General features: G+C 46.4%; 1 protein-coding gene across 1 annotated transcript; it reads right to left on the reverse strand.

Annotated features, from left to right (window-relative positions):
- Positions 1-3683: 3683 nt before the first annotated feature.
- On the reverse strand, positions 3684-8116 carry LOC121437408 (zinc finger protein 449-like). Its single transcript, XM_041637299.1, has 3 exons — positions 7757-8116; positions 6031-6226; positions 3684-4441 (listed from the first exon to the last, which is right to left on the reverse strand). Exons 1-3 carry the CDS (start codon positions 8114-8116, stop codon positions 3684-3686), a joined length of 1314 nt encoding a protein of 437 aa, XP_041493233.1.
- Between the last annotated feature and the right edge of the window lie 2739 nt (positions 8117-10855).

The following is a 10855-nucleotide window of genomic DNA, read 5'->3' on the forward strand; positions in this document are numbered from 1 at the left end:
CTCCAGCCCAAGCCTCAGCTTGCTTTCTTCTATACCCTAGGACCATCTGCTCAGGGAGAGCACTGTTCTCAGTGCACTGGGTCCTCTCCCATTAACTGTTAATCAGGAAAATGACCAGCAGGTAAAACGGGCCCAGGAAGACAAACATCGCATGCTTTCTCTCATACGTGGAGTTAGCCTTTAAGATTGATATGTGTGTGTGTTTCATTCAGGATAATCACAGAGATTAGGTATCTAGTTAGGGGCCACGGGGAGGAGGAGATCCTTCAAGGACAAGGAAATAGAACATAGTGTTATACAGGAATAAATTAGAAACTAGTATAGAAGGACTAAATGGGAAAGGGTCTCAGGCCAAGGATCTGAGACCAGATACGCCATGAATCCTAGGAGGAAATACACTAATTATAATTCTGCTAAATGAACATCGTAATAAAATGACTTCTAATGACTCCTAGTTGCTCTACCCATTGCTTAACCTTCATCAGAGATGCTTCTTCTTGCAGTAGGTGATCATTGACACAAAAGCCACTGCCAGACAATGTGCAGAGACTGAGAGAGTTTGGCACACTCAACCTTAAATTGGATGCCTTTATCAAGCCCCTCCCCTCAAGGTTCAGGGACCTATGCAAAAGATGAGACAGAAAGATTAGGGTAACCAGGGGTGATGGATGACTCCAAGAGAACAGCATCTGCCAGCCACAACAAAACTGCCACGCAGATGGACTCACAGACACTGGGACAGCATGCACAAGGCCTGCACAGGTTCAAGCCAGGCAAAATCCCAGCATGCAAAGGGGGAAGTGGACACAAAGTCCCACTTCTAACCAAGAAACTGTTTGCAACTAACACATGATGGGAGAGGGAAAAGCTGTTTTCTCCAGTAGAACGGCACTGAATGCATCAACCACACTCAACGGCACGTCCCACGCTCCGAAGTAACTGGGCAATACAAAACGGTCTCCAGGATTTCTTGTGGGCTTTTTTTTTTTTGTGGCAGCGTCTGTCATTTTGGGCTTATGTTTGTTTGTTTTGATTTTTGTTCTTTTTTATTTAGAGAGAACGAACATGAGTTGGACAGGCTGGGAGGTGCAGGAGAGAAAGAATATGCTAGAACTCTTCTGTATGAAAAATGTAAAGACAATAAATCTGTTTTATAAAAGAAAATTTCCAGCAGACACGCTTACAGCCCTGCCTGATGGAGGCAGTTCCTCATTTGAGGGTCCCTCTTCCCAGGTGGCTCCAACTTTGTGTCAGGTTGACAAAACTTCCTGGCACACACAGGTTGGTGGAAAAGCACTCCCTCCCTGCTCTAAAACCATCCCGAGAAAGAAACTGAGATATCCCGTGGACATTAATTTGATAAACATCAGGAAGATGCAAGTGACTACAGCGTGTTTCGGTTTTACAATGCAAACCCTGAAGAAGAAGCCACAGTCTCCTCTGCCAGGCTTGCGTGCTTCTTTGCTTCACGGGTATCACTGTGACACTAACATCCTGAAGTCTCAGAGTGGATAAGCATCCCGAGATATCTGGCCACCTCAGACAGCTCTCTCCCACCTCAAACAGGAGAAGCTCCTATCTCTCATTGCCTCCTGTCTCCACACCTCACTTCTTAGGATGGGGACAGAACGGGAAAGACATGGAGGAGCGAATTCTTTCAAGCCCAGTGCTGGTTAGATGCAGAGGGTTATTATTCTCATGGCCAACAGGCCTTCCCTGGCTTTCTTGATGGATTTTATATTTTAGGGTTTGAAGTCACCTCACAAAACTTTGTTCTCGTGTTCAGCATCTGAGATGTCAGTTAAAGACAGACATTGGATACGTCTGTCCTATCTTCATATTCCCTCTCTTTAGCCATGTGAACCTAGCCCAGGCTAGACAGCTGAGCCATTCTCTCTGACCACATAAATGGTAAACAACTAGATGAGAGAAGAAAATTCTTCCGCCAGCTGGATGGGATAGCTTGTGAGAAGTGGGGCCGACACCACTCAGCATAAAAGCTTAAGAAAGTCTTATGTGTTACAGAGAACTAAGAAAGAAGCAGGAACTGGGCCTGGAGTGTGAACCCTGGCTATACTTAAGAATACTTAAGTCTGGGCCTGGGGTTAGGTATGACAGCAAACAGAAGAATGCAGCTCCATTGCCTGGAGCTTCCTGGAGGACGGCTGTTTCCCTTCAAAAAGTGACAGGGACAGCAGATGCAAGGGGCCAGAGTGCGACAATATTCTAGACTTTTTTGAGCCACCAGGGCACTGATTTTCCCACCTTTCCCTTGTTGCTCTGGGTGAGCAACTTTGGTGTGCTGAGAAGTAAGCCCTCCTAAAGCCAGAAGTTCTGACTGCAAACACCTTAGAAAATAGCACAGTTCCCTCCACTCTCGGGACGAAGGCAAAGATGGACTTCTGAAGCTGGGCCTTATTTAACTAGCTTTGAGAGGACAGGCTCCTCCTAGGTCCAAAGTTGAGTCTTTGGTGTTTACTGCCAGCCTAAAAGCTAAACACCTGTTAAAATTTGTTCTGTGATTTGAAAAAAATCGGGACGAGAAACACGAGCATTTTACCTAAGGAACACTACGACCCTGCCAGGGCACCAGGGACCAGGCATGCATTTAATAACTAAAAATCCTCTCTCAGAGTCCCCAGACCACCCTCCTCAAGTGCACATGGTGTTTTTGTTCTGGCCCAATGGATACAAGTCTTCAAGAAAATAAAAACTGAGGCAAAGCAGAAATAGAAGCTTGTTTATTGGTTAAATTGCAGCAGTAGCAAAAGCGTTTCAGCAAAGCCATAACATTGGTCAACTTCTGAATCAAAAAGCAGGGAGGAAAACACAGAAGCTCGACCACAGATCGTGACTACAGGGCAAACAAGAATATAACCTCCAATTACTGGGGAGTGAACACAGTTAGAGGTGATGAATTCAGAACCCTGACTGGCCTAGAGGTGGAGCTTGCTCAGTGGTAGTGTTTGATTTGCATGCACAGGGCCCGAAAGTCACTCCCCAGCACTAGTAAAGAAAAACAAAAATAAACCACCAAAGCTAGAGATGGAGCTAGCTCAGTGGTAGTGTTTGTTTTGCATGTACAAGGCCCTAAAGTCACTCCCAAGTGCCAGAAGAGAAAAAAGAAAGAAAAAAACACCTTACCTGAGCTAGAGATGGAGCTCAGTGATAAGAGTGATTGCTTTGCACGTGCAAGGCCTGAATGTCCCTTCCTAGGGCTAGCCAAAACAAAACTAGCTGTGACCATCACTTACAATAACAAGGAAAATTTGACACTCGCAGCTACTGACAACTTACTTCAGTACAGGGCTAGCATGTCAATAGTTTTCCATTTAAGGTATGAACAATGTATGCGATCTGTATTCCATTATCACAGTATTTGTGAAATGGGTAGTGCTTTGGAATAAACAATATTCGTATTAAAAGCAAAAAAAAAATCCTACCAGGCCCAGAAAATCACATGCAGAAGGTGGGGAGTAGGTGGCTCTCTAGCATTAGGAAGCCTTGGAAGGCAGGTTTTGCATCTAGCTAAAAGCAAAGCTCCACTCTGAAATAAGTTCACCCAGCACTATCCTCCCAAGACAGCCCAGAGGCTCTTATGAGGCAGCGTGCCCTCATTAGGGGATCTAGCTTTCATCAACACAGCTTGGGGAGTTGTGCGGTGAAACTTGCAGGCAGATGAGCTATTGTTTTGCATCGTGTGCGGGGCCCTGAGAACCCTGGCTTTGCTTGTGCTCTTTCCCTCGCCTGTGGATTTTTATATGTCTCAGTAGACTGGACTTGTGCTTATAGCTTTTCTCACAGTGTTGGCATGAAAATGGTCTCTCATGAGTGTGCGTCACTAGGTGTGCAGTAACACGTGACTTTCCTTTAAAGCCTTTGCCACAGACGGAGCACTGGTGTTTGAGAACGGCCTGAGTTTGCCCACGTTCTACCAGGCCCAAATTATACATAAACTCCCTCTTACACAGCCTACATTGCTTTCTTTCTTGGTCAAAATCGTCTGCCTCTGTCTCGCTAACAGTTGCCGCCTGAGTAGATGAAGTGCCAGGCATTGCACGGTCATGGGTACTCTCCTCCTGGGAAACCAACTGGTGCCTAGAGGGGTCTGAGCCACGGGAGGTCCCTGCCCTATCTCCAGGGCCCTCTTCAGCTATTTTTCCTGTGCAAATTTCCAGGCAGCTATTATGTTGCTGCCGGTGAGCAGAACACAGCCCTAACTGCTCACTAGAGAAAGGCTTCTCATCGGGAGGAGCCTGTGTCTGGACTCCAATGCTGTGAGTCTCCCGTACTTGCCAGGAGGTCCCCGGCATCTCCCATTGGTTCTGGTTTTCTGAGGACATCTGGTCTTCCTCAGGCTCACTGAAGACAGTCAGCAGCTCTTCTGGGGGTTCTTCACCAGGAGGTTCCAGAGTTTTGTACTCGTTGGCTATAGGGAACTCTGTGAGCAAAGCAGAAAATGGACCTGTCCTTTTAATCTGTGCTAACATCTGCTCATTTTCCCCTCCCAACATCAAAAGCTGAGAGGAGGGATGGAAACGGCAGGTGTTCCTATGTTCTACGGAAAATAGATATTCTGAGGGTGGGTGGAAGCCCTCAGGTAGCACCAGTGACCTCCCCTCCTTGATGAAGTCTCCCTTTCTCGTCCCTGTTGTCCCTGTCTTCTACTGAATCCCTCTCTTCCTCCTAGAGTCTGGTAACCGCCCTACATGTGGAGAAGCCAGCTGTCCTTCCACTTCCGTCTGTCTTACAAGCTCCAGCGAGCGGGGCTCTGCTTTGCTTGCCAGAAGGGAGAGGGAGGGCAGTTGAAAACGTCACCACAAACCGTATCAGAGTTCATTCAGCCTGCTGTTTTGTACAGAAGTCTCTCCATCCATTTCCTTCTCAGTTAGCGTTCCTTTGCCAGGAGCCCCTGACCAATGCTGTCTTGTTTCGCTTTACAGACTACAAGGGGAAGGCTGGCAGGAGCCTACTATGCTTAGTGTAAAGCTAGTCTCCTGTCATCTGCAGAAGCGGTAGACTCTATCCAAGCTTAAAGCTGATGAACTGAGAGAGTTCCACATGGATCTTAGAGGGACATATTTAACTGGAAAGCAAATCACTAAGAAAATCGTGCTAGTCTTTTCAAATGGAGACCAACGAACTTTCCTACATATTACCAGTGTGTGTGTGTGTGTGTGTGTGTGTGTGTGTGTGTGTGTGTGTGTGTGTTGCACTGATTGTACTGATTTTGCAGCCAGCTTAGATTATCTGTCTGTTTTGATTTTCACTGAAGTGTAGATGTGCATTTGCTGAAAACAACACAAGTCACTACCAGCCATTGCTTTTGCCTGCCAACCTCAGGACCACAAGGTAAAATACCCTAACCCTTACTTGCTCCCTGCCCGCTCCTGCGGTCCTAACGCCTTAGCAGACAGCCTGGGTTCACTTCTCTTTCTTAAGTACTGGCCATCTCTACTGCTCCACATGGCGTATGAGTTGCAATGGATTTTAATCCAATGTATATCCTAAACAACCTTGCCCATTCTGACATCATCCTCGGCGATTCGGTGGCAAGTGCCTCAGGTTCACACACCTGCCACATCGGAGGGAACCAAAGGCCCGTTCCAAAGAGTTTCCTCCATTCTTCTCTTCAGAGTTCATAGCCGTCGGGCAGTCCTATCCCCATCCTCAGTCCCCACTCCTTATCCCTTCACATTGAATAAAACACTATCACTTGATGCTAAGTGAACTTGATATTTATTGAAGATATTTTTGTGGATCTCCACACTGCTCCCTTCTGTCTGCCCACCAAGGAAGTGAGGCTGCCCAGATCCCTTGTCACAGGGCTGAAATCAAACTGTTTGTGAAGGGAGCAAATGCTAGCACTGGTGTAAGTTACGGCTGGAAGGCACAAATGCCAGGTCATTTGGGAGGACATCTGACCGTGTCTATTACGTTTAGGGAACTGGTAACTCCAAAATACCCCAGAGCCAACTTGAGTTCTCAAAAAGAAACCAAGAGCAGGGGGTGGGGAATCCCTTTCCTTACCAATTTCCAGAAAGGTCGGGCACTCATCGTCATCATCATCAATGATTATTTCCTGTGGCTCTGCCGGTGGGATTTCAGGGAACTCTTGGGCAGGCTCCATTAGCTGAGGTGCAGGCGGCCTCGCGTACACGTTTGATGGTGTGACTAATGGACCCATCGGCACCAGTTCTTCTAAGATCATATCACCAATGTTGATCTGAGGAAACATTAGAACCCATCATCCCACTGGAAATACAACTACTTTTATCTTACTGTAAATACATCATTAACCATCAGCAATGCAAGGAGGTTGAAGATTTCCAGCAACCACTGGGCAGTGATGGCACAAGCCTTTAATGCCAGCACTCAGGAGGCAGAGGCAAGCAGATCTCTGTGAGTTTGAGGTCAACCTGGTCTACAGACTGACTACCAGGACAGTTAGAGCTACACAGAGAAATCATGTCTTAGAAAACCACAGGGAAAAAAAAGGTTTCCAGCAACCATTGGCAACAGCACACATAAAGAAAGAGTTGGAGTCACAACTGATATATAGCAACACTGGTCACATTTCAATTGTTCAAGAGCCAATAGTGGCACACGGCTCCTGTGCTGAGAGGACATGTATAGACCCTTGAAGATAATACCTTACGTTGTCAAGAAAATCAGGAAGACAGACAAAGAAAGCAAAACCACTCGCTCGTGGTACCTTCAGGAGCCAGAAGCCTTTGGCAGAACCCTGTCCTTGCAGCCAAATGCCCTGGAGCTGAAGCTCCTTCAAAGCAGCCCCTGTCCCAAGCTGAGACTATGAATCTCAGCTGGCTGCTCCTGCTGCTTCCTCCCACGGACCCGCCCCGTGCTCAGCCATGCCTTCCCCAAACAGAGGCTTCAAGAAGTGGCTCCATACAGAAGGCAATATTGCCTCCATTATAAGGTCTTTTGGATATGCTGGCAGGAGCTGCTACTGGAATTTAATGGGCCAGAGATGGGTGTATTGCTCCTGAGGCAGGGCTCCTCCTAGGCTTTCTCAAGTTCAGAACTTCCTCCCTCAGACATTCATACAGATGAAAAACCCCAGTGAGCACTGGATAGCGTTCCATATTTCTCTGTAACTTAGATGCCGTAGAGATGAGGCATGAGGAGAGGGGTCATAGTATTTGTTGCTCCTATTTACCCAAGCCAAAGTTCCTTGCATGGCATTAGTGTAGTTCACAGTGAGGTAAAAGCAGCTCTCCACTTACAGAGATTACATGACCATGGGTTAAATGTTTGTAGCATGGGACATTTGATGCTAACTCCTGGCTCTCCTACCACAGTAAGAGTAAGCTGAGACACAGGCTTCATAATAAACTACGTTCCCTTTTTTCCTATGCTTTCTAGACTCTACTTGACCTCGGGTTTTCAAACTGTCCTATAAAGAGCCTAACCATACATATCTCAGGCCATGCAGCACCAGAGTGTTGCTTTTGGTAAATTAAGCGGTCTGAGAATTTTGTTTACTGATAATTAACGAGGCCATTTGTGTGTTGTAGAGAGGGCGTGGTGGTCAGGTAAGGGCGGGGGTGGAACCTCTGACCCCCTAACCTATGGCCCCTATGCAGCGTCCAGCTGACTTCTACAAAAAACACCGTTGAAAAGGACTCTGGGGAAGGGTAGGGGCTGTGGAATGACAGGGACAGAATGACTCGTCTTGACGCAACTGCCTGGGCATTTGTTTTGGTCTGAGAACAACGAAGTCAGAAGTCCTCACATTGTTTTCTGCTTCCAGGTTGTCTCTCCGCAGCTCTTCTATCAGGGTGAAAAGTCGTTCTCTAGTCTCCAGGCTGCGCATGCTGGCGCTGCTCTCCATGTCTGCAGGTAGAATTTGCAGGAATTTCTCCGTCACCAACAGTGCCAGGATCTGTTCCACTGACCGTGTCTGTGGCTTCAGCCATTGATAGCAAAGCTCCCAGAGTCGGCAGAAGGCGTCCCGAGGCCCGGCTGCTTCTTCATACTGGAACTGACTGAAGCGCCTGTGGAAGGCTTCCCAGGGTGTGTCACGCTCTTGAGGCTGAGGGCCCTGGTGGCACGATGAGGGGACCTGCATGCCAGATTTTCTGGGTGCAGCCATTGTGCCCCTTGGCTGGCTGCTTACAGCTTGTTGTGGGCCTGAGGTCTCAGGTCTCAGCTGTTTTGCTGGGTGTTCAACAGGGAAGCCACCTGCAACAGAGGAGGGGACTCGGTGACAAAGGAGACACAGCAGTGTTGACAAGAGGGTTCAATTGGTGTCCTGCTTTTCAGAATCTAACAAAAGTCAGTACTCTTCTCAGAAACATATTTTTATATGTTCGTTTCTAATATATACATGTCCAACACTACACCCAGCTGCCAAAAACTTACAAAATGTCCACCCCTCCACAGACTCCCTGGGCCTGTCCTTTCCCTAGGTTAGCCACTGGCCCTGTGTGGCTACTGAAGTGGGCATTAGTGGAAGCTGGAGGCTCTGTTCCTAGCCACATTGTCTCTGCTTCTTGGGCATCATTGAAGAGCCCTACCTGCTATCGGGAAGCTCTGCTCAGAGCAGTCCCATGGACTACAGGCTGGGAACATCTAACGCTAACAAAGTTCCTGAAGAGGTTCAGAACTAGAGAAATGGCTCATGGGGTAGGAGCACTATCTGCTCTTCCAGAGGGCCTGGGTTTGAGTCTCAGTACCCACACAGTTCCCACAACCATCTGTAATCTGGTTCTAGTAGGTCCAACACACTCATCTAGCCTCTGCAGACACAAGGCACACATGTGGCATATAGACATACATACAGAAAACAATCTATAAGATATCAACCAAGTAAGATATTAATAATAACCCTTTTTTAAAAGTGCAGGTCCCTAGCCATACTCCTTACATAATAATGGTAATCATGTGTTTCTGAATACAAGGAGGTCACCAAAATAATGGGGAGGAACATCTACAATTTCCCTGAAAAATCCCTCTAGCTTTGAGTCCCCCTTTAGTAGCCTTCAAACAGTAGCCCATGCTGGAGCTGGGCTATATCAGAACAGCCAACCTTCATTCCCTAGATCTCGTCATCACAGATTAAATACAGTTGTATTAATGACTTCATGCCCACCCCTAGCACTTTCTTTCTGTAGTAGCCTTTCTAGTAGCTTTTCTAAAAGGAAAAAAAATCACACTGTAAAATGTGATAGCATAGTGACTATCTCAGGAGTTCTTATTGAGGGATATATACTGAGTTCACACCACATCCTGTACCAGGTCCACTCTAGACATCTTTCAGACAATAGTATGTGTTTTTTTGTGGTGGTGGGAAGTTAGGTGCGACTCTTAGAACCATTTAATTAAACTGCCCCAGGCCACAAAGAAACTGCAAGAGGGAAATAGTAATGAGGATTAAAGAATACCCAGTCTTCACTTAAAAAAATTCTCAACATCTTCAGCCATCAGAGAAATGCGAATCAAAACAACTGTGAGATTCCATCTTACACCTGAAAGAATGGCCAAGGTCAAAAACACTGATGACAACTTATGCTGGAGAGGTTGTGGGGAAAAGGAACACTCCTGCATTGTTTGTAGGAATGCAAGCTGGTACAGCTCCTTTGGATGTCAGTGTGGCGATTTCTCAGAAAATTAGGAAACAACCTTTCTCAAGACCCAGCAATGCCACTTTTGGGTGTATATCCAAAGTATGCTCAACCACGCCACAAGGATATGTGCTCAACTATGTTCATAGCAGCATTCTTTGTCAAAGCCAGAACCTGGAAACAACCTAAATCCCCTTGACCAAAGAATGGATAAGGAAAATAAGGTACATTTACACAATGGAGTACTACACAGCAGAAAAAATAACATCTTGAAATTTGCAGACAAATGGATGGAGCTAGAAAACATAACTTTGAGAGAGGTAACCCAGACCCAGAAAGACAATCACATGTACTCACTCATAAGTGGTTTTTAAACATAAAGCAAAGAAAACCAGCCTACAATTCCCAATCCCAGAGAACCTAGACAACAATGAGGACCCCAAGAGAGACATATATGGATCTAATCTCCATAGGAAGTAGAAAAGACAAGATCTTCTGAGCAAATTGGGAGCGTGGGGACCTTGGGAGAGGGTTTAAGGGAAGGGGAGAGGTAGGAAGTGGAGTGGAGAAAAAATGTTTAGCTCAATAAAATCGATAAATACAAACACACACACACAAGAATTCCCAGTCTTCTGCATTTGTGCATTTAATTGTTCTAGATTGCATGGAAACATTCTTCTGGTGATCTGTGGTGTCATGAACGTGCTTACAGACAGCCTCTCAAGCTTTCAGAACCTGGACCTACTATTATGATGTAGAACTTTTTTCTCTGGCTGGATTTCCAGCTCTCCCCTTCCTCCCTCTATTACTCTGCCCCTAAGTCCCTTGGTTCCTCCCACCCTCTCTTCTTCCCTCCCGTTTCTCTTCCTTTTACTGAAACAGCTTCTGTTCCTGACCTCTTCTCTAGAAGTCTGGTCATCAAAAAAATATTCAGGCCTCTGTCCCCTACCCCCAAACCATCACCTCCACCTCATCTGCTCCACCACACTTCTATGCAAAGGTGAGGAGATACCTAGCCCTTATGTAGGTGACTCAGACACCAGCGTGACTGTCCACTGAAAGGGGCTCACAGACTAACCATGAAGCCACTGGTCATCGTGAGCTTCTGCTGTTGCAAACGACACCAACCTCAGACTGAACATGTTGCAGAGAAAATTGCATGTCTGTTGAACATGGATAGAGAGCTCTTTCCAAATCATTATAGATAGCCAGTAAAAGTTATAATGAGCATTTCTACTGCATTTACACTGTATTGATGATTATAAGTC

Source organism: Microtus oregoni, unplaced genomic scaffold (assembly GCF_018167655.1).
Source record: "Microtus oregoni isolate MIOR12 unplaced genomic scaffold, Mior012 000052F_005, whole genome shotgun sequence".
NCBI classification, from domain to species: domain Eukaryota; kingdom Metazoa; phylum Chordata; class Mammalia; order Rodentia; family Cricetidae; genus Microtus; species Microtus oregoni.

Coding starts and splice junctions, on each gene's coding strand:
- LOC121437408 (XM_041637299.1), bottom strand. CDS start 8,116: ATGGCTGCACCCAGAAAATCTGGCATGCAGGTCCCCTCATCGTGCCAC. Junction 6,227..7,756: donor ACCTGGAAGCAGAAAACAAT/GTGAGGACTTCT, acceptor ATGTTTCCTCAG/ATCAACATTGGTGATATGAT. Junction 4,442..6,030: donor CCCGACCTTTCTGGAAATTG/GTAAGGAAAGGG, acceptor CTTTGCTCACAG/AGTTCCCTATAGCCAACGAG.